The 25219-nt window shown below is 32.2% G+C and overlaps 2 protein-coding genes across 4 annotated transcripts; one reads left to right on the forward strand and one right to left on the reverse strand.

Annotated features, from left to right (window-relative positions):
* Positions 1 to 5553: 5553 nt before the first annotated feature.
* LOC140867473 (uncharacterized) lies at positions 5554 to 6687 on the reverse strand. Its single transcript, XM_073272545.1, has one exon. The coding sequence runs from the start codon at positions 6655 to 6657 to the stop codon at positions 5794 to 5796; it is 864 nt and encodes a 287-aa protein (XP_073128646.1). The 5' UTR covers positions 6658 to 6687; the 3' UTR covers positions 5554 to 5793.
* A 3305-nt stretch (positions 6688 to 9992) lies between these two features.
* LOC140866618 (mediator of RNA polymerase II transcription subunit 32) lies at positions 9993 to 11719 on the forward strand. Of its 3 annotated transcripts, XM_073271648.1 has the most exons (3): positions 10005 to 10143; positions 10417 to 10489; positions 11062 to 11719. In XM_073271648.1, the coding sequence occupies exon 3, from the start codon at positions 11086 to 11088 to the stop codon at positions 11521 to 11523; it is 438 nt and encodes a 145-aa protein (XP_073127749.1). In that variant the 5' UTR covers positions 10005 to 10143; positions 10417 to 10489; positions 11062 to 11085; the 3' UTR covers positions 11524 to 11719. The 3 variants fall into 3 exon arrangements, with proteins under 3 accessions (XP_073127747.1, XP_073127749.1, XP_073127748.1); XM_073271646.1 differs by lacking the exon at positions 10417 to 10489 and having other exon boundaries at positions 9993 to 10143; positions 11062 to 11717; XM_073271647.1 differs by lacking the exon at positions 10417 to 10489 and having other exon boundaries at positions 10005 to 10247.
* The last annotated feature ends 13500 nt before the right edge of the window (positions 11720 to 25219 follow it).

Genomic DNA, 25219 nt, shown 5'->3' on the forward strand with positions numbered 1-25219 from the left:
CAACCAAAAGTCATTCTTTAACTATTATTCAAATTTGATTTGTCGCATATTTGAAATGACTAGAAACTAAGTGAGCAACAAAAAGAGAGAAGAAAACAAAACGTATATCCTCATCGGCTTTCACGCAAGGGATATGCACGCTTTGCGTCTGAAATAGTAAGTATTTCTTTACAAACCCTCCAAATTATTCACATACAATTTATTCATATATGTTATTATATTTTTCTTGTTGTAGGCGGCTGAATTATGTGACGATGATGACATTAACAGGGCTATTATGTGGAAAAAAGGACGAGCCAACAAAGCAGGAGACTTTGAAGGGGAGGATTTGACGCAAAGAGTACAAAAGATTGTAAGTGAATTCACATTTCAGAAAATCAGCAATTTTGTTGAAATGACAATTGTTTTAGTAATTATTCTTTTAATGTGCATGACAGGATGATTATATCCAACAAAAACGAGATGGTGTGCTGAGAATTGAAGGGATAAAAGAGGATATCCTTACAAAAGCACTTGAGACCAAAGAATATGATGGGCATATGAGGGGGATTGGAGGTCATGTCACTCCAACCTTATATTTCAATGCTGGCAGAACATTGAAGAGTGTTGGATTTCCCACAGATGTAATCAAGGAGCATGAAAGGAAGTTGATGGAAGCAAATAGAATAATTTCAGAACAAGGTGCACGTTTACAAAGACTTGAGGAAATGATGTATAACATGGGTGCACACGACGTTTTAATGGATGAAAAAGGCAGTTGCTCAGTGAAAAATCAAGTTAATCAAGCCAAGATAGAAGACAATGATTATGAAGACGTGCAGATTTTGAGCAAAGCCGATGCTTTACAGGTATGGCAGTAGTTTTAGTCATATTAAATAGAGGTAATAAAATTTATTGACATGTCTATTTGTCTTTTTTAGGGTAAATAGGCTGCATTAACTTTGGAATCTAGCACAAATATTGTTGCTTATGGTACAATTTTTTGTGTTGATCCTCATAAGTTGCTTCATGGGGTTCCATTACCAAAGAATTGCTACCGAGTCTCTATTGATATAGTACTTGATAAATCAGCGCCTTTGTCATTTCCTATTGCAAATGAATGTGAAGTAGTGGGTGATGCTCTTGGAACCCATGTGGCTTGGCCACAACACTTGATAGTGGAGCAAGATAAGGTATATGTGATATTGTAACTTTTTTTATTATTCAATCTATCTAACTTGTATGTATTTACAATTAATATAAGCCTCGAAAGAAGGATTTGGCACCACCCAAAGAGAAACATGCTGTGTCAGCATCTGTCCCAATGTCACTACATATGATGTATTGTTATAGCAAGCATGTTTTGGGGGAAGGAAGATTTATATCACTGCGTTTAGATCGTGAGGTGTTCGATGATGATTGTGTAATTCTTTTGCACTGTGAGGACATTGATGGTTTGTATCATGTTGGGCCAATATCAGGCAATTGTGTAATTGCCTATATATGGTAAGTTTTTTGGTTTTAAGCTAAGTAATATAACAACTTCATATTTTTGCTTACATTCATGTTTATTTTATTATATTTACAATGAAAGGTACCTTTACACAAAAATATTGGGAGATAACAAGGAAGGAAAATTCAGATTTGTGAATCCACACAGAATCTCGGATATGGGAGAAACTACACACGACAAAAATAATAAGCTTGAAAAGTTTAACCAAAGGGCGAGTACTTTAGCAGATAGACTGAGTGGTGCATCGGTTGATCAACTAGTTTTGGCGCCATGTAATATCGGGTAAGTAAAAATAATTTATTGAATTATAAGCACTAATGATGTTTTTTTGCGTAGCTATCATTGGATTCACTGTTATTCAACCATACAAGGATGTTATTTATGTGTTGGATTCCTTAAGTCACCGCATTCGTGATGATGATTGGAAATATGTAGTGGAAATGTGAGTTCATATTTATTTATTTTTATCAAATATTTATTTCACTCATTCAAAAACTCATATATCAAGTATATGAAGGGCCTTGATATTGTTTAACTCAAACAAAGAAAGAAATGGCAGGAAGAATGCTATGTGGGTAGTAGTACAGGTATGCATAATTTATGTTTAATATATTATGTTTAAATATCTAAATTTGTCACCAAAAATTTTTCTCTACTACCATAGGGTCCTCGGCAGTCAGATGCAAAACAATGTGGTCTTTATGTGATGAGATATATGAGACAAATTATTCAAGAAGTTGAGAATATCGAGAACGTTTCACTACGATCAATAGTAATCTTTCTTAACTCAAATAATTACAACTAAATTGTCTTAAATTTGCAAAGTTATTGTTATATGTTATTTTATTAACATATGTGACAGTTCTCAAAAGGTGAGTACTCTTTAGAAGAAATTAAAGAGGTGCTTTCGGAGTTGACAGAATGTATACAAGAATACTTTTATGGATAGGTATGCACATGTATTTTGTGTCTTGAAGAATGCAACAGCTATCTAGAGTCCTAGGCTGTTCTGTACATAGTGAACTCGTTTTTTTTTTTTCAAAAAGAAAAATTATCATCTATTATTCTATTTGAATGGCTTCTTTTCATGGGGGATTTGCCAGTGCCAGAAATCAAACAGTAAAGTCCATATTTTTTTTTCGAACAGACTACTACCCTCCTGAAACTGAGTTTACATGCAAACTCTGTTTTGATAATAAATGGTTCGAATTTGTGTTGTTTAGGCTGTAATTGTTGAGGATGATTCCGAGTGTGAGTTGTGTTGGACAGGTTAAAGTTAGAGATATTCTCCAGTTTATCCTTGTTTGAAATGAACTCATCAACCACATCTTCTACTTGTTTTATCATTGAATCAGCCATGTCTTTCCAAATGTTTCTGTTTTGTGATTTAGTTTGCCACAAGGCTGAATTTGGTTTTTGTGGGAAATGAGATTTCTAATATGCATCAACATGATTGGTGGATGAAGATTATGTTAATGTTACATTTTAGTAATTTGATGTCAAATGCATTGTCTAATTCATTATTATTTCAAAGAAGCCTGAGGATTCTCTGCTTAATTTATTGTATTAGAGAAGCCTGATGGTTTTCTTTTTAGTTTATTGTTTCATTCTTTATATTGTTTTGTGCGAGATTTATATGTTGGATTGCTCCTTAGGCTATCGTGTTGGAGTTTGATAGTGTCTTTAAATGATAATGGGTATGGTTGCAAGCTTATGTTGGAGTGCGTATTTAAGTCTCTGGGAATTGAAATTTTCTGTCATTATGAGGTTTACATCTGTTAGTCTATTTTCTGTTTTCTGATGTTTGATATGCTTCCACTGTGTTGTCATTTATAAATTTATGGTTAGATTCATGCTAGCATATTCTCTCCAGTTATTTCAAATTTGTTTTCCCCTGCTGTGGTATATGTAACCTGTGTTATCTAATGTCGTATTTCAGAAGTCTGGTTCTTACTGGTGGCGGAGATCGTCACTAACTGTGATGGGCATTCCCTCGGGCCTCATCAATAGTTCCTTTTGTAGTCATTTGTTTCGTATTCATTCAGGAAATCTTTGTGGGGATAGCTAATGCTTATTGATACCTTGCACTTTCAATATTGCAGCACCATGACTCTATACTTTTTATGAGAATATATATTTTGCCACACAGATTTGCACTTTCATATATTTTAATGGTGTTATTTATATAGACAAATTTGCAAAAAAAAAATGTTTTTTATTAGTTATTTTCGCACAAATTAAATACAAAGCACAACGATTTTTTAAGCCATCTCTGAAAAACACAACGCTTTTTAACACTTAGAAAGAATTGTCCTAGATTTAATATACAACGCTTTTTATGCGTTTCATTTCTACAAACAACAACGCTTTTGCAGGGTTGTCTTTTATTCACTCTACAACGCTTTTAAGCGTTGTAATTTCAAAATACCACAACGCTTTTATATCGTTGTCCTTGAATTAATCGACAATGCTTTTTTTTACATTAATCTACAACGTGTTTTAAACGTTGTCTTTTTCAAATAAAACAAAGCTTTTTAAGCGTTGTCTTTTTTACATATCACAACGCGTTTTAAACGTTGTCTTTTTCAAATACCACAACACTTTTCCAAATACCACAACATTTTTTAAGCATTGTCTTTTCCACATACCACAACGCGTTTTAAGCGTTGTCTTTTCCAAATACCATAACGCTTTTTTCGTGTTGTCTATGACTGCGGTTTTCTACAACACTGCCTACGACAACGCTTTTTTGGGACAACAACAACGCAGAAAAAGCGTTGTTGTTAGCCTTTTTTCTTGTAGTGTATCCTAGATGATTTTCGATATCGTTCAAGGTCGCACGACCTCGTGATCTTGTCTTGTGTATATGGGATGGTGTATATCATCGTCTTGATTGTTAACATAACAGCATGATATCAATGTCTCAGGATTGCCATCATACATGAATCTTAATCAAGATGTTTCTTGAGTCGGTCTAAGCTACATTAGTTGTGTTGTACTCGGTGTGATTAAAACGAGGACATCACAATACTTTTATTTGAAAATTCAGATCATCCATTGATATAAAATCATATCAAATGTATGTTGAACACTTAACAGAGTACCATCATGATAAATTTGTTCTAGTGTATCATTTTATCTACCCACGATACTAGTTGAATATATATTGTCACGCTTCGGGCCCTAACTAACGCTTGCACAATGGTCAATATAATGAGTTTTTTTATTATTACTACTTTGTAATCGTCTTTACTCTACGAAAGTGATCAACTTATAAATCATTATAATATTCTATTATAAACTGTAATAAACCATTTCAAATATGTTTTTAATAATCGATTTGATAGAGAGCATCACATATACATTATCGATATATTCATTCGTGTCATGAGATATATTATCTATTTTATTTTGGTGTGACTGATTTTGCACACAACATGAGTCAATGTGAAGAAACTGTTACTTTAATATACTTTTTTCGCACTTGGTTATATTACACTCCATTTAATTAGAATCTATTTTCATAAGAGTTATGTTTACCGTGCAGGTTATACACGACTAAACATTATTTTTTAAAATTTAAAATGCATTTGAGATTTTTTTTATTTTTTAACTTCAAAAGTAATATATATATGACGGTCATTGTAAATAACTAAATATAACATTTTTCATTTTGTAAATGCAGTTTTAATTTAGTTAGGATGTGTTCATTGATTGACAAGTGATTTGAAACATGTAAAAAATTTAAGATAAAATTGTTATAAATGGGATCACATCTCAAAGATTATCTGGTTTTAAATTATCCTGTACCGGCCATGGGCATATTTGATGGTTTTTACAAAGAAAGTATATTTTGACAGTACGTAGTACGTACCCGGCACCTGGCTACAGTAACTGGCAGAGTGACAAAACGGCATATAATAATGACAGTCACTGAAAAGCTAGCAAAATTATGTACGTATGGAATTGAATAATAATAATAAAAAAAAAAAGACATATTAAAATGAAAACAAGGTTTGCTACTTAAAAGGAAACAAACACCAAAGTTTCTCCCTAATTTCATACATACCAACTTACATCTGTCAAATTCAAAATATCCAAAGCCCTAGAAAGAAATCCAAAACAGGAGATTAATAATTCATTCTACCCCAAATTTACATATACCCATCACGTATGATCGATCGATGCATGGAAATCATGAACAATAACAGTACTGATTAATTAATAATTAATTAAAAATAGCATCGCAATAATGGATATATATATATATATATATAGATATATAATGGATATTCGTTCGTTCATCGATCAAAGGGTCCGGTTGGATCGAGCTGTTTGCACAAACCCAGATAGGTGAGATAGAGAACTCGATCTTTTGCTCCGGTGCGGTGATTCTTGGTGTGTTTGCAGAAGTATTTGAGCTGTTCCAAAGCGCAGCAACCCAGCAACTGGCCCAGTAGCAAGAACAGCCAATTGATGGATTTCTTCTTCTCCGCGATTATGGGTTTCACGCTGTTCTCTTGTTCGCAGAACCTGCAACTGGGTAGCGTCGGATTCATCCAGATTTTCGGGGCCCGATCGTGCATAAGTGATTTGTTCTCCGCGATGAACCTCCCGATCTCCATGAATTTCTGCCGCAGATCGTACTCCATCGAGTACTGCCTCTCGCACCTCTTGCATTGCACGTCGCCGCTTATGGACAAGATTTGCTTCGACAGGAGGTCACTCAGGCTGTGCACCGTGGCGCGGCGGTTCGTGGCCCAGGGGTACAGCGCCGCCACCGTCTCGCTCTTCCCTTCACGCGGGGAGTACTGGGAACCACTGCTCCGCCTCGCGCGGCTCCTTGAATGGCCGCCAGCGAACTGTGGAGCGATGGTCTCCGAATGGATCAGTATGGTCGGTGGATTGGTGATGAACGCCTGAGGCCACGGACGCTGGGGAAGAGACGGCCTCTGCGGCGGCGGAGGAGGAGGAGGAGGAGGAGGCTGATGCTGCTGCTGTGGCGCGGAGGAGAGGTGGCGAGGGTAAGAGGACAAAGAAAGCGCTAAGAGATCGTTTTCACTGTCTTCCTTCTCTCGATCGGGCGGCGGCGGGAATATCCTGGGGCTGGAGAAATCCTGGCCGTTGATCTTCCTCTTTCTGCTGATTTCTTGGTCGCTAGCCATGGCCGGAAAGAAGAAATGAAGCTGGCTAGGGTTTTTATGAAAGAAGAAGACAAATGAAGAAAAAAGTTTGTTAGAGATATATCAGAAGAGTGGTCTGTTGGATTTTTAGTTATATTATTTTGGAGATAATTAATTTGAATTTAAACATATATCAGATTATATTTGCGGATAAAAAGAAAAGGGTGAGATTCTGTGTATTTTGAAAATTTTGGAAATCAAGGGTTTCTGTTATAATTAATACAAATTAATATATCTGATACATATATGGCATGTCTGTATCTGTATTATGCATGAGAGCACCTGACAGTGTAGCGCAGTCAGGTGCTCCACTGATCACTCCCCCACTCGATTGGATCTATTCTTATATAGACACTTTGAGTTTTTTTTATACCCCACGTTCATGTTAACATTTGAATAAAAAACAAATTATATGGGGTACTCTCTCTATATATATATATGCTCACTTGTACAAAATTACGACGTTCACGCCAACAACGTCTTGTAAAAATAACCAATCTCGATATAACATCGAAACCTAATTTCGAGTGAATTTTATTTAAATTTCGCATCACTTGTGGGTTCGAATTATGCTAATTTTACGTGACATGTTTTATTTTTAAAATCCAAGTTAGACTTATATCATATATTTTTTTATGTAAATTCTTAAATTCAAAACTCTTTTGATTTATGTTATTTGTATTTTTTATATCGTATATATTTTTTTATCATCTCATTTTACAGAGTCAAGGCTTCAAGCAATGAGTTAGTTAGATAGGTAGTTAAAATGCAAATTTTATCTAAAATTACTTGCGTTTGAAAATATTCACTCATATATCTTAATGTGTATTTTGAAAGACTAGGACTCAACTACATACGTAATTAAAATCTACAAATTTTAAAATTTCCAAATATTCACTTCTTAATAAAATCAAGTCACCACTAATACAAAAAATTAAACAAAAGCAAGACTAAAGGGGTATATAATTAATATATATTGTTTGGTAAGAGAAACCTAAATAAAATCGAAAGAATCTAGTCTACAACACTAATAAATGAGGGATAATTTAATTATCTATCAAAGTATTTGTCTCAATTCAACGTTTCACACTCCAACACACTATATATTTGTGTCTTGTCAGTAATATGCATGCATACCATTTATTTCCTTATCTAATAATGTTTTGATCAGATTTATTGTGGAACGATAATACATTGCACAGGCAGCCATTTTCTAATTAATTACTCGAATGAATGATTTAGAGGTACATTATTAGCACAAAATTACCATGCATGTATGATCTTTCAATGAACGTCCCAATTCCATTGATATGATATACTTCATCCGTCTCGGTTATATAGGTCACATTTCTTTTTATGTTACATCAAATATACCGACATGCAACATATTTGTTAATAATTTTTTACAGTTCTTTACCAATTTATCATATCAACTACATCTTAAAAATGTACAATAATTTTTTGAATGCATTAAATAGGGATTAAATAGGAAGTGTATACATAATTTATTTTTCCAATGATTTTTTCTTAATCTGTGTGAAGAAAAAAGTAAGACTATGTAATCCAGATTGATGAAATATAACTTTATCGTCTATATATTTACTGCCATTTTATTATTTAATGCATAATGATAATAATAATCTTTTAGATTATTTCAAAAAAACTATCGTTTGGTTCGTGGATGAGATGATGAATTATATATGCCCAATATAAGAACATACTTGGATGAGATAATGATGCACATCACCGATATTGATTAGAAATTGAGTCAAATATTAGATTAACCAAATATGAGTACTAATCTATCTATGTCTCATACGCACCAAGCAGTGACAGCATGTCTAGTTTTGGTTTAACTTTAGTAACTCATAAAACTTTGGTATTAGTACATTAAAGTTCTATTGTTGACGATATCGAGCACATTAATAGAGGTGTTAAAATAGGCTAAGTCCGTCGAGTTGACTCACTTCACCATACAAAATAGGTGGGTTGCGTTGGTTTGAGTTGTGTTGGCAATTTCTCAACCCACCTAAAAGGTGTGCCGCCCCGCCCCGTTTAATGGTGGGTTGCGAGTTGGTCCGCCAAAACCCGCCAAATTATACGTAAGATCGCCGGGTTGGCCCGTTCCGTCACTTAAAATAGGTGGGTTGGGTTGGAGTTTTCCCAACCCCCGCCTTAAAGGCATGTGACTGCCCGCCCCGCCCCGCCCCGCCCCGCTTAATGGTGGGTTGCGATGGGTTATGAGATGACCCGTCCCGCCAACCCGTTTTGACACCTTTACACATAAATAATTTTGGCACCACTTGATCAGCACTTTTACGATTACAATCGGCATTTTAAATGGCACATCAATATTTTCTGGTGGTATATCAATATTAAGATTTTAAAAATCAAGAATTTAATCTTTTTAAGACCAAAATTCAAAATGAAATAAATAAATTAATTATATTCAGTGTTCTAAAAGGTAGTAAGTGCTAAGCAGACGATCACCTATCACCTATCACTTAGACGACTTTTTTTAGCATAAATATAGATATTTTTTTTTGTTCATATTCATATTTATCTAATAATTCATTTATATTCAACTCAAAGTATGAATCCTTGGATCGGAACATTTATTTATTTTTATCCAATGTAAATTGATAAAAAAAAATATGTCAAAAAATCTTTAAAAATCTATTTTAAAAATATATATTAATATAGACAACCTTCTAGGTGGATTTTTTGAGTCTTCTTGGCAGATAACCTGATTCATATATACGATAAAAATTAATAATTGTTATGTGTCGAATATATATTCCACAAAATTAATTTGAGATAATCTCATAATAATCTTTGTTTCAAAAACAAGGATGCGATTATATTGTTTGTTTATCTATCGAATGAAACTATTTTGATTCTTCCATTAATGCTAAACCTAATTTGGGGCTTTATATTGGTAAATGATGACAACCCCATTTAAACACACTCAACCGTCATGTACTCATGTTACTCTTGGACTCATGTATAAAAGTTTCTACTATTTTTTAAATTACTTTCTTAAAAAATTCCCTGAATTCATTTACGTCCCAAACAACCGAGTTTAAATCAGTTCAATTTACTCGGTTTTTGAAAAAAAAAAAATTCGCTCGGTTCGATTTGGTCAAAAAGAAATCCGATTTATTCCGTTTCAGCACTTCTGTTTAATACCGATGTTTTTGAAGAAAATTCGCTCGATTCGATTTGATCGAAAAAAAATTTATTCTATTTCTGCGATTCGGTTTAATATCGAACCAACCGAATGCTCGCTCGGGCCCCAAAAAACCGGTACAATTTTGAACAACACATGCCTTCGATGTTCGGATACTTTTACCCATTTCAAAGTTTTGAACCCAAAATTAATTTTCTTTACTGGCAAGACTTGAGCTCTCTGCTTGGCAAACCATCTGTCTCTGTTCGATTTTCTTTGTTTCTCCGGCTCACGAGCAGGTAAATCCATCCTTCAAGTTGAGGACTTTTCTTCTGTTGTTTATCTCGAGCGGTAATTAGTTGAGGCCTATTTTCCCCAATTCGAAGCCCTAAATCATAAGAAGGTAATTGGTTGTGCACCTAATTTGTTACTGGAAATTATTTTTTTTCCCCCTAAATTAACTTGCCAAATTAGTGTAAATATAAGGAGTTGGATTATGTGATAGTTCGCAGCTCGAAGGTTTCATTATATACATACTCGGATGTGTTTCATTTTTTTTTTGTATCGGTTAGATTTGCTGGAAAATGCTGATATTGGCATTTTGGGTTGTTATTTACTTGGAGACAAGTGAGATTTGAGCTACTGGTTAGTAAAATTTCTTAATTTCCAGCACGATTTAGATGTATTGACATGTTTGTTTTTTTTTTTCCCTCGTCTCTTTGGGTAAATAGTCTTTTAACCGCTTATCAACATGAAGTTTTCTTGTTAAAAATGAAAAATCAGGTAGCTATGGCTATTTTCTATATTTTGAACATATGATGCTCTCCTTGGTTCATAAGTTGGTGTTACATACCAAAGATGTTTCCGATTCCACCATTTAGGAATCCATTTCATTGAGTATTTAGAGTCATTCGTATGTAAAGTTCGGGTTGTGGCGAATTGCCATGTTGTCTTAAAAGAGGAGAAACTTTTGTTGCTTTTGTCTGTTAATTCTATTTCCCGCTTCCATGTAAATTACTCTCGACAATATACTGTATGAAATTCGAAGGAGTGAGAGGCATGTGGAGTATATGGCGATGATATTTATGCCTGGTTTATCTTTAAACAGGTTCCATATAGTTGGAGTCTGTTTCTGCAATTTGAACCATCTCGTGTTCCATTTGTTGGTGTTGTACATGAATTGGACATGCAGTTGCTTATACAGTTTCAATTTTCAGGGCTTGGGCTCTGCAGCATTTTACATGGACAGCATTGTAGATTCTCTGAGTAGTGCGTATCAGGAGTTTATTGCTGCAGCCGCGAGTGCTTTGGAGGCAAAAGAAAATTCTGGTGGCCAAAAAACTCCAGCCACTGATGCTGCGCTCGAAAACTTTAAGCAGCGGTGGGAAATGTTCAGAGTTTATTGTGATCAAGCTGAAGAATTTGTAGAATCTGTGAAGCAAAGAATAGGGTCCGAGTGCCTTGTTGATGAGGCCACTGGATTTGTTGCTAGTAAACAAGGACAGACCGTTCCAAGTGGTCTTCCGCCTATAAGTGCTGTACGATTGGAACAAATGAGCAAAGCTGTTCGGTGGTTAGTGATTGAATTGCAACAGGGATCGGGAACCGGAGGTGGTTCATCACATCACAATGCAGCTGCTCCCTTCGATGCTAGATTTTCCGAAGATGCTACTCAATAGGTCATCTGAATTATCTTTGCGCCACTTGTTAGGCTTTCTTATTTATGAATCTGTTGCGGTCATTATAATTGACTTGATATCTTGTACGAAATGTTTGCCTTGCCCTGTTCTCTGGTTGGAAAGTGAAGTTGCTCAGCATCCTCAATTTATGAAAGTAACATTTAGTTGCAATTGAATTTTTGCATCTGATGACAGATTTGATCCGATATTTCGCTGTTGGGATCTTCATGTTTCAAAAGAATTTTCAAAATTTTGTCGAATTGTTCTACCGCAGTTTGATTTTTCTCAAATATCACTCATAAATGGTGATTCTTTTTCGATTCAATTGATAATGGCTATGTTAATCTGATGGTTTGGCGGTTTGGCTTTGGCTTTGGCCCCTACACCAGATTAGTATTTAATTAAAAACTAGCCATTTGGCCCCTACACCAGATTAGTATTTAATTAAAATCTAGTCATTGTGGCACACGCTTTTGCGTGTTTATAATATATATATGAGATAATTTCAAATTTGGTCCCTCATTTTAGATCATCTTCCTGATTTGGTCCTCCGTTTTTTTATTGACCCAATTTAGTCCTTCATTTTTCGGCGTGTTTATGCAGTTGGTTCATCCGTCCAATTCAACGTTAAAATTAACGGGTTTTACCTACTTAGCCCATTCAAACTTTACTTCTCACCTCTCCAACCGCTCAACCAATCTTCATCAATTTCCTTTCAACCCAAGCTGGTTTTACTGAGTTCCCGGTCAACCCATCTTCAACTCGTGGCTTCCTTGTTTTCTAGAATCATCGCTTGCCACTTCGTAAGTATCATTTATTTTGTTTTCATTTTGTGAATTGTGCTCTTTTCGTAGTGTAGAATAATTGGTGAAACCATTTTTAATGATGGATCGACTAAAATGTGTAGCCGGGGGGCTATATATGTGAAGCAAGAACTGGATTCTATGTTAAGCTAAGATGTTTTTCTACATATTCAAAGTCTGCTCCGCATTTTGATGCCGTGGAATGATGTGGAATAATACTTTGTAGGGTGAAGTTTGAGACCACATGTTCGATTACACCTTTGTTCGAGCAGCTCCCACAGCCCATCGGAGACCAGCCTCAGATCGGATAAGAATAGAGCGCAACAGCTCACATGTCCAGCCAGTCGAATTTTTCACCAAAAAAATTGAACTCTCGATACCACTGCGCAGCAGAAATCAAGAGCCCCAAATAGGAGGAAACAAGTGTAGATTCGAGCTAAAAAAGAGCCTCGATCCGACGCAAAAATTGCTCCAAATCACAACACCAAGTCAATCCACGAGCAGAGAGAGAATCAAATAATTTGAATCTCGAACCCTAAGCTGTCGGAATAGGGGCACTGTTGCATTTGGACGCTGATGGGCCACCACAAAACAAGAGAAACGAGGGAGTAGAGTAGATTAGGTTTATAGCGTCCAAGAGAAAGAGAAATTGATGAAGATGGGTTTGACGGGTTGGAGATGTGCGAAGTAAAGTTTAAATGGGCTAAGTAGCTAAAGCCCGTTAGTTTTAACGTTTAATTGGACGAATGAACCAATTGCGGAAACTCAATGAAAAACGAAGGACTAAATTGGGTCAATGGAAAAACGGAGGACCAAATCAAGAAGGTGGTCTAAAATGAGGGATCAAATTGAGAATTATCCCATATATATATATATATATATATATATATATATGTAGGGCTGGGTTTTCGGTATACCGTATCAAAAATATTAGTATGAAAAAAATTCATACCGATACCGATATCGAAATTTCGAAATTTTGGTATGGAAAAAATCCATACTAATACCGTATAGATACCGAAAAAAAATTCGATATACAAAAAAAAATGCATATATACCAAAAAAATTTCGGTACGGTATCCCGAAAAGTCGATATTTTGGTTCGATATCCCAGCCCTATATATATGTATATATATTATATGTGTTCCATACGTATCATGTGTTCCATACGTATGTTTAATTTTTATTTTAAATAATTTTTAAAATAAATAAAATATATAAAATGAATGAGACATAAAATTTTAAAAAATATGAAATACGTGTATATAACCATTACTTAAAAACCATGTAGTGGTGGAGAAAGTGGGTCTACATGTAGTTGTGGATAAAGTGGGTCTAATTCTTATCATTAAAGAAGAGTAATTACGTCTTAACACATAAAAGATCAAAACAATTAGTCTAAAGGACGGAACTATTATAATATATAAAGATATACTCTTTTACTAATTGATTTTCAATAATTTTGTTATTTGGTGCAGTCTTAATTAAAAATACCGTCAAATTCTCATTTTCTTTTAATATCCACTCTAACTTATTTCTAACAATATTTCATTACTTATCTATTATTGTTTATCATATTTTATTTACTTTATAATTTTTTTTAAAAAAATACTATTTTAATTTTAATATAGATTTAAAAATATTTTTCTTCGTATCAATCATAAAAATGACATGAACATTAATTAACATAAAAAATTATGTATTCAAAAAAATTAAGGTATATGCACGCATCACTTATGTACATTCGATTCTGAGTTCGAATTACTTTAGACAAGTTGGAGATGTTTTTTATAAATGCTATTATAAATTATAATATCGCCCATAATTTTCGAGAGCCTGCTATTGAATATCAAGTAGGCATTTTATTGTTTTCTTAGGTCATTTTGCTCCAATATTCTGAACACAAGTAGGCATTTTATAATTTTTACTGTTGATATTCATTTTATTGTTTTCTTAGGTCATTTTGCTCCAATATTCTGAACACAAGTAGGCATTTTATAATTTTTACTGTTTTCTAGTTTGAAGATGTGATGAGCCCGAATAGGCAGAACATGTTATCCTTGTCTCCTTGAAAACAACTATTGAGTCATACACATCCTGATTGTATTGAATATTAATTTTTATAATTTTCTCAATTTTCAATTTGTTAAATTAATAATTTCGATAAATTAATTAGATGTTAATTTTTTTATGATCCTTATATAAATCTATAATCCCAACAATATCATTATAATTTAATAATATTCTTTAATAAAATACGGCAATTTAACAAGCTTTACTATTGTTGTTTGTTTTTCTTGAGTGCAAGCATTACTACTGCAATTTAATAAAATACGATTACATTGTTGTTTGTTTTTCTTGATAATTATATTGTTGGTATTACATTCCTATTCGCTTACACAGTAAAATTAATTTAATTACTCAATACAATGATTGTTATTTAATTATTAAAACCAATATATATATATATATGATGGAATGTTTGCTGTTTTACAAAATAAATATAGTTAGTGGTAATCTTGCAATTTTAATTTTTTAAAGTGTTCAAGTGGGGAACGGATCCCCTGTTGTGGGGATACCACAGCAGGGGATGATGTGATTTCCTTCTTACTAAATTTAAAGCAAAATTAAGAAATGGTGTGGTTTATATCTTACCAAAATTAAGTAATTTAATCAATTTTAGTGTATATTTAACATTTTCATGCAAGAAGCAATAATATCTTACGATTAATAAAAATGTTTATATTATTTCAAAAAAAAAAATTATATTATATATATATATATAATATATAATAATATTTTGATTTTATTTAATAATTAAATGAAGTAAAAATTAGGATCCCAATTTAAGAGTGTCAAATTTGAACTCAATTCGTCAATCCGACACGAGTCGACTTGAAAATTATCAGGTTAGGGTTGTGGGTTTTTTTTGGTTCGGGTCAAATTCGGGTTAACTCGACAGCTAACTCAAAAAAATTAATCTGGTTCGGATTGTGTTCGGGTCAATCCGGTTGACGCGAGGTGATCCGAAACATTATTATTATTATTTTTATATAAAGTAAGAAATATTTGTTACATTTTATATGTTGTATGTTTGAAGAAAAAAAATTACTATATATAAATATAATATTTTTTTGTCATTTAATGTTTATTTTATACAATTATTTTGTTCTAAAATTATTTTTTATATTTTGTTGTAAATATAATTTAAATTTTCTACAACTAAACTTTCAAATTGAAATTAAATATATATAACTTTAAATTTAGTTATTATGTGTTTAAATTAAATATTACTAGTGTTATTGTGTGTTTTGAATTTTTATTTAATTTTTTTAGAAATTTTTTAAAAATAAAAAAAATCTGGTTGGTTCGGTTGATCAAGTTAGTCGGGTTAGCTGGATTTAGATTCGAATTAGCCATTTTCTAGTTGATTCAGGTCGGGTCGGATTGAAAAATTTTAAAATAATATTTTCTTCAATACGACTCGAACCCACCCGAATTGACAATGTTATCCCGATTCATTTGTCATTCACATTTGATTCATCAAAATGGTTAAATAATAATTGTTGACGTGCTGATTCTCGTTTGACATGTAATTTTACGATTGTATGTAGGGAAACTTATTTTTTGTCTATTAATTTTTTATTTTTTTGGTTTTAATCGATTAAATTTTTAAAGTTTGTTTTATTATACTAACTTTTAATTTTTGGTTATTTTGGTCTAATTGATATGTGATAATTTGATAAGTCAGCATTTATCAAAGCTACGTCGTCATTTTTCGATTTCACATTATCATTTTTCGATATCACATCAGCAATTAGATCAAAATAATAAAAATTAAAAGTCAACGCAACAAAACCAACATTTGAAAAATTAATGGGAAAAAATAGACAACTAATAAACCAAAAACTTATATATATATATATATATATATATATATATATATATATATATATATATATATATATATATATATATATATACACGTTTTAGATGTTGTGCATAAAACTTAAAATTTGATTCCATAAATATTAAATAATACAAACAAAATAAATTAATCGATCTCAAAAAATTTTAATTCGTGTAATTGAGTAAATATATACTTAAAATTGTTTGAATTGCTTTAATTTTAGTAAGAAAGAAACCATTGCATCCCCTGCTGTGGTATCGGATCCGTTCCCGCTCAAGTGTTACAGTTCGATCAAATTTGTTCCAGGTTAAATTATTGCCGTTTGATAGAATGTCACTTACTTTACTTATTTTGTACACACGTTACACGTACAATGAGTTTCAATTATATCAATTCAAGAAATATGACACAGACAATAATAACATAATGATTTTTATGTTCTCTTAAAATAAAAAAATTAATACTTTTTAAAATAATAAATTATTAGTTTAGCAATTAAACAATATATCTTTAAATTAATAAATTTACATGGTCTCAACAATATTAATTTATGTAGGTTTTACACATATTTTGATATATCATTTCAAAAAAAAAACATATTATTATATTATATTTTTTGAAAAAACGAAGTTTCTTTCTTTTTATTCAGATTTTTTTAAAAATAACATATAACGAAAGAGGTACATTGTAGGTAATATATATTTGGTGGCCAAGCTAGTAATACTACAATATGTTTGGAAGCCTAAAAAATAAAATTTGGAACTGGATTTGAAATTGAATTTGAATTTGAAATTAGAATTCATGGAATTCAAATTCCATTTTGATGTTTGGAAAAAAGTTAAAATACATATTGGAATTTGCTAAAATAAATTTTAGAAAAGTTATATTTTTTTAAAAAAAATGTTTGGAAAACTTAAATTTATAACTAAAATTTATAAATTTATTATTAGAAATAATTTTATTATTTTTATAAACCCAAATTCCATGAAATCCCATGAAATCCGACCAATTTTGTAAGGATTTAAGTTAGTTAAATGAAATCCCATCAAATATCAATCTCATTTTAAAATTCCATTTTGCTAAACACCAAAACAGTATTTACAAATCCAAATCCCACCAAATCCCCTCCAAATCCTATCCACCAAACACACTAGATTGATACTTGATTTTATGGTATTTTAACGATGAATTTGATTTAAAAAAGATTTGATGAATAAATTTCAAACAACATTCATAATAGGTCTAATTAAAAAACCACTATAATCAAAACTAAAATTGTTTAAAAGAGCATACGTTCTTGCTTCAATCAACATTTAATTCAAAATGTACAATAACTGGAGCTCACTCAATCTATATTTACAATAAAAATAATATTTTTGTCATAAAAAATAATATTTTTTATGATTGACCCAAATAAAAAATTCGTCTCACGAAATTGACCCGTGAGACCGTCTCACTAAATCAGTTTGTTATGAAAATAATTATGTCATCAATATATTTTTAATTTTTATGCTCATATCATGAATATTTTATCATATCATCTACCGAACGAAAATCAATCATATATAACCTTAATTCTACGTTTTAAAAGAAAAAAAGCAATTAATAATAATACCTTCTGTCTGCATTCAATGAAATCATCCAGCTCCTAAAAAAGAGGAAATCATTAAGAGGGTGTTTGGCAGAGTTTAAAAACTCTAAACTCCGAAATTGTGTTTGATAATTTTTTTTTAAAAACAGCTTATAAGCTGTCAAAATAAGTTGTTTGACAGCTTATAAGCTGTTTTTAAAAATGTAAGAGGGAGTTACTTTTTCAAAAAGATCTTATTTTAATATTCCATCTTTCTAAAATATCTTTAAATATTTTCATAAATCTCTATCATATCCTCCACCTATTAAATATTAAATATTATTTTTAAAAAAATTACAAATTACATAAATTATTCTAAAGTAAAATATTAAAACAATTTTATTTTTTAATATAGGTTTATTCCAAAACTATTTTTGTATATGTATAACTCGAAACATTATTTTCATAGAATTATACATTTTTTATAATTTTGACAATAAAAAATTTTATAATACCAAACATATCATTATATTTAAGTTGTTTAAAATAAATTTACACAAACACTTTAACAAATTATTTTTAAAATAAATTCTAACATCTTATAAGCTCGTAAAACAAATTTTAAATTTTTAAAACTTATAAACTCTTTTAAATAAGCAACCAAACACCCTCGTCTGCACTAAACGATAAACACATCTAGCCAGGTGTCATGTTGGTTGGTCAACTTTATTTTGGCTAAGATTGCTTGCTTCTAAGGTTCCAATATTCAACTCTTATGAAATTGATTTTTTTAATGGATTAAATTAATTAATTCAATTATGATTTGTGACTCAACTTGCAAAAATTTAGTACTATCCATGACGAGGGCAATGACAATTTTATCGTTTTTTATCATATCATGACCCTGATACTTAAAAACATGAAATATAACGAAACATCAAGATCAAGTTTCAAATTTTATATGCTTAAATGAGCGTGAATTTTTTTTAGTTTTTATTATAATTTTAATTATATCAAGTAATTAATAGATTATTGTTGGGGACCGGGTGTATTTAGAGGGGGTGAATACACACATTAAAACTTTTTTGCTTTGAAGATATGAGGTTAAGTAAATGTAAGTCTACTTAACCAATTTTTCTCAACTTTCTAGATGAATAAGAGCTACTAGATAATAGTGCAAAAATGGCTCTCACTGAGCTATATGATAATAGGTAGATTTCAACCTATCATATGGATAATATCCCAATAATAGATCTAATGTCTCATGATTTGTCACGTCAACAATATATAATTAATTACGTCTATGTGTAAAAATACGAACCGTTGGATGCATGGTTTGGGTATTACTCATATGCTAGGATCTCATCTACCGTGATAATAATGGAAATATGATGCAATGCATTAATGTAAATGTGCACAAAATTGTTTATGGATGTTCGAAGCTCAATCTCCTACGTCACCCCTTCTTCCTCACGGAAAGGATATACTAGAAGACTTTGGTTATTACAACGTCTTGTAATACACCCACTCCAAGTTAGGACTTATCACTGCCTAAAATGGAACTCTCAGATTTACACTGATAAGATCTAAAGCTCTTATCAAACTTCTTTGGATGATGATGTGTAAGACTAAGCTTTGGAGCTTAAATTCTCAAATCCTTGGAGTAAGATCAGTGCTCTTCAATCAGCGACTTGGATTTGAGTAACCCTTGAAAAAATCTTTTGAAGATCAGATATGCTTTTGTTTAGCGAGGGTTGAGAGAGCAATAGACTGTTGAAATTTCTTAGTGCTTTGGATCGAAGACTTTCATAATGCGTTGGTTCACTTCTTCTTTTTTTCTTCTCAAATTCCACTGATATATATTTCAATCTTCTAACGTCTCTTTTTTTTTGATATCTGCACTTCTTTCTTAGTTGTTTTGTCAACGTTGTTCGAAGTGTCTTTTCAGGTAGATACTTCAGCAGATTATTTTTCTCTTAAAGTGGTGTAAATTTTGCTGGACTTTTGAATATCTGTACCGGAGTTGTCGTTTTGTCTATTCAACGTGTCTTCACAATAAATGTTGTGTACAACTAGCAAACCTTTATCAGATGGCTCCTTAAATGATTGTCCTTTCGCATTTAATGTTATCATGTCAAAGGTCCGTAAGTCAATGCTTGTGGCTTATGAGATCGGTAGACGACTTGAAACAATAAATATATATAATCTAATACTCGGTTGACAACAGTACTTGCTACTTGACTTTGATCCTTTGATTGTCTGATCAATTGATATCTTTCTCATAAAGTCAGTTGGCGTTCCTGCGATCAGTTGACATCCATAGATCGGTAGATGTACTCATATCGGTGGATGGACTCAGATCGACAGATGTCTTCTTATCGATGGATAGTGTTCCTGATAGTACATCTTGATGGCGGCAACCTTATAACAATGATGTATTGTTTTGTTATTATCAAAAGTTAGGATTCAACAATTATATGGAGTAGTAATTATGCGTGAAAAATTATTTTCCCCCTTAGTAACAAAGAAAAGAATAATTCGGGAAAAAAATTATTGCGATGCATTAGCCTTTTTTTGTTTAAACATTTTATATGCTAATTAATTTTTTTAATTTAAAATAAACTTTTAATTTGAAACTTTATATAAAAAAATCAACTTAAATTTTTTAAAATAAAATTTTAAATTTAAATATTATACAAAAAAATATCCAACTTAAATTTTTTTTTAAAAAATTGCTTTTTCACGTTTTTCCACCTAACAATATAATCAACGAGTTATTTGCACCAAACACCCCTGTGAAATATTAAAAATGCACACTTCTCCCCTGTGAAATTTTAATAGGCATCTTAAACCCTGACCTTTTAAAAAATTAGCACGCTCCCCCCTTCAGATGAGTGATTATTGCTTACGCGCCCCTCATGCGACTGGAAAAATATTTTGAAATTTTTTTGCACCAAATACCCATGTGAAATAATAAAAATGCATATTTGACCCCTGTGAAAATAATTTTTAAATATACTGAACCCATAATACACAATTTTATTAAAATCTATTATAAAATATTAGCAAACATTTTTTGTTTTATTAATTTTATTTTTAATTTATTATGATTATATAATTGTTTTTTAAAAAATATTATTATTTATCTTGTTATCATTATTTTATTAAACTTTATTCTTGTTTCCAACTTCTCCATTAAAAATGCATTCATAAACAAGATTTAAATATCTAAAAGTACCAAAATATTAAATCAAAATGATAAGTGCATGATAAGTACCAAACATTTTTAATTTTATTTATTTTTATTTTTTTATTTTAAATTTATAATTTTAAATTAATTTATTTCTAAAAAAATTATTACTTTATCTTGTTATTATTATTTTATCAAATCACTTCGTGTTTTTAACTTCTCCATTAAACATGATTCATAAATAAGGATTTAAATATCTAAAAACACCAAAATATTGAACCAAATGATAAGTTAATGAATGTTACTTTTTCGATTTACAATTATATAAGCATGTTATTTTTTATTATTTATTACGAATTGTGCAATGCATATTCTCGAAAAAATTAAATTTTGGTTCAATAATATATAGTCCTAAATCGAAAACGCAATATGTTTAAACTTATCTGTTTAGTTCAATATTTTGGTACTTGAAATTATTTAAACACTTATTTATGAATGCATATTTAATGAAAAAATTAGAAATACGAAATGAGTTTAATAAAATAATGATAACAGGATAAAGTAATAATATTTTTTAGAAAATAATTAATTAATGATAATACATTTAAAATAAAAAATAAAAATTAATAAAACAAAAAAATGTTTGCTAAATATTTATAATTGGATTTTATTAAAAATTGTGTATTATGAGTTGAATATATTTAAAAATTATTTTCACAGGGGTCAAATATGCATTTTTAATATTTCACAGGGGTATTTGGTGCAAAAATAATATCAAAATCTTTGTCTAGTCGCATGAGGGGCGCGTGCACAACAATCACTCATCTGAAGGGGCGAGTGTGCTAATTTTTTAAAATGTCAGGGTTGAAGATGTCTATTAAAATTTCACAGGGGAGAAGTGTGCATTTTCAATATTTTACTGGGTATCGATTGGTGCAAATAACTCTATAATTAATCAACTTAAGAGTTAACCGGTTTCTTTCATACTTTTTCCTAGAACAAAAACTTTTTCGTCATGCTAGACATTTAAACGACATTGATTTTAGTCAATATAAAATAAATTTTCATTAACAGAAAGTACAGAATCTTAACTATTTAACGCAAACTCATGAAGTTTGGCAAATTATTTTTCAGTTTTTTTAAATGTTAGATGTACAATGAAGGTTATATACACATTGAAAGGAATATTTTATTCCTTAAAATCATCTTATTTTGAAAAGATTTTATTTAATATCTTTTGCCTTTCTTGAACATGGAGTATCTTTTAAATAAGTTATTTATTTCTTTGATTAAATTGATTTGAGATATGATTAAGTTTATCATAATATTTATTATCTTATCTCTAATGATTTAATTCCTTTACTATGTAGATTTGACTTGATCAAAAAAGGAATAAGATCTAGAATCCTATGTCTACAAGGAAACATCTACAAAGAAGGATTCAAGTCTATATATTGGAGACACAGAAGGAGACCGATGAGAAGAGGGAAATTAGTTTCATATACACGTACGTTGAGAAAGAATAAAATATCTTCTGAAGCTTTGATTGGTCGTCATAACTTGAAGCCTTGAAGAACACTCGAAGATCGGTGATCAAGAAGTGTGCTGCTCGTGTGATTTTGGCTTCAACATTTTTCTCCTTACTTCGTTTTGGTTATTCTATTTCATATAGAATTTTTAGGAGAACTTTTACTATTTATTTTCTCACTTGTTTTGAAAAATTGATTTTGACAATAATCACTAGTTTTAGGGTTTGTAAAACTCTTTGAAAGTTTTCTAGTGAAGTTTTGCCCTGAGGCGCTGCAAGAGTATTTTATACTCTTGCTTAAATCATTTGAGTCTGTTTATTGGTTACTTGTTTATTTTATTTACGCATTAATTATATTCCGCTGCAAATTACTCAAGGGGTTATTGTAGGTGTTGTCAACACCTTGTGTAGTATCCCGTACCCAAAATTGAAAATTAAGTGTTAAGAAAATCATGTTAGTTGAGTTAAAAAGGATTAATAAGACTTCTAATGGATTAGCGGATCCCGGGATTAGACCCAGAATGATCAAAAATGGTCCGGAGGATCAGGCAGAACGGAAGCAACGTTCTAGGAACGGATGCAACGTTCGTGCCATCAGAAATACGTCACTGCTTACGTACTTGATGTGACATTGGCATCATCGGAAGCAACGATGGTGAACGAACACAACGTTCGTCAGGCAGAACAGACGCAACGATGAGGAACGGACGTTCCGTTCGTAGTCTATAAATAAAGGTGCCGAGATTCATTTCAAAGCACACCATTCACCTCTTCTCTCTCGATTCCTTAGTCTTCTAGCTCAGATCTAGGGAATTCTAGGCGTTCCATTGGGAATCTGGAAGTGGTATAGCGATCCAGGCGTCATAGCGGAGCTGTGGCTTAGTTTTGAGGCAATCGACAGCAAAGGGCTAACGACGGACGAAGGTATAGTTTTGCTTCCTAAAAATATTTACGAGTATGCAATAGCCTAGTTAAGGCTTTTAGAGCTCTATAATGATATTAGTATCATTTGGCAGCGTATCGCAGATTATAGGCTTAGACCTAGAGCTGGTAGAGCGCGCCCAATATTTGAGGTACGAAAGTACTGTTCGAGATATTCTGACTGAGTATGCATGTATTATGTGACTGCATGATTTATATGACATAATTTTATGCTGCATACATTTACATCTTGAGCTATCTCTATTGAGATGTCTGTTAGTAGGGTTTATCCTATCTTGTTAGTGGATGGACTTCCATCGATTTGGGTCCCGCGTATCCACTGGTATTTTGGTATGTGAGCCACCTCCTGAAACGACGGCACAACGTGCTACATACCAGGGCCCAATCTGTCTTTGTTATCTGATTCTTGACCTCCAGTCAGTAGACGGTACACTTGCATGCATGTATACTCATACTCTTGTGTTGAGAGTTTTATGCTCACGTCTCGTACTCTATGTTTCTGGATACCCTATTCCTTGGGGGTAGGTTTGAGATTGGACGAGGCGGGTGGATCCAAGAGGGGCTAGGCAGTGGTTAGCCAGCTGGAGCTTCGTCTAGGTTTTTATTTCTGTTGTATTGGGTTGATACATCTTTCAATTTGGTTGTATATGTTAGAGTAGGTGCCCGTCGAGCCAATGTGTTGGCCGATGGTCCTTGAGAGAACTCTTGTATGACAATCTTTGTTTTAATAATATTTGACATTATTTAATTTGGCACATCTTTATCTTTATACCCATGCATGCTGCATAGATAAAGCCCTTGAATATACAAATAGTAGAAAGAATATGAGATGGTCATGTGATGACTATCATGAAACTCATATTTGGAATACTGTATATTCTAAACTGTTCCTAGTCGATTCAGCCGCCATAAAGAAGGATAAAGACCGCTCGAGCTTGAGACTAGTATTTGCGATGTGAGTACAATGTTTCATTGGTAGGGGACATGGAGATGTCCAAACATGCAAATAGGTGCTCCTTGTAGAGTGCACTGAACAACCCTCCTTAAAGGATTTTCCAAGTGGTTCTCACTTATCGAGTGGAGAAGTCCTAGTTTATGGTTGTACACCATTAGTCCTATAACCCGGGACAACATGGAGACTCTATATGCTAGTGCTTCACTTTGACTTGTTTACCGACTCATCTGGGGTCATCAGGTGACAATGTTGGGTGTTGTGACGAAACATATAGGAGTCAATGCATTGTAATCGGGGATTCACCGCTTACCTACGGGTATGGATATCCTATGTTATATCATGCATACGTAGCTTGAAATCTCTGATCAGATTAAGTGGTAATTAAGAAAGGAGTTTCTTGAATTACACTTTCGATGCAACTACGGCATGACACATAGTTATCGATTCAATGACAACTCTCGATAAACCAATGGTTGTCGAATCGGTCGGGATATATGAGTTGAAAGGACCGTACTGTACGCTAACCATAATTGATTGGTTCTTGCAGGCACTATCATTTGATACCTAGGGAGTCATGTAAGCAATGCTGCTAGATGTTTACATGACTGGTTGGGTACTATCAGACTTGAGTTTTCTGACGTTCTTATTATCAATGTGTTGATTAATAAGAATGGAGCTATCTAGGGTATGCTCATATAAGGGACTGGTTGATCCTGAATCACATGGAGATGTGAACCCACTGCTAGTTGTATCAGTGAACCATTGAGGGTCACACAAGTACTAGCTTTCTAGATCCCG

The sequence above is a fragment of the Henckelia pumila genome, chromosome 4, assembly GCF_033568475.1.
Source record: "Henckelia pumila isolate YLH828 chromosome 4, ASM3356847v2, whole genome shotgun sequence".
Lineage (NCBI taxonomy): Eukaryota > Viridiplantae > Streptophyta > Magnoliopsida > Lamiales > Gesneriaceae > Henckelia > Henckelia pumila.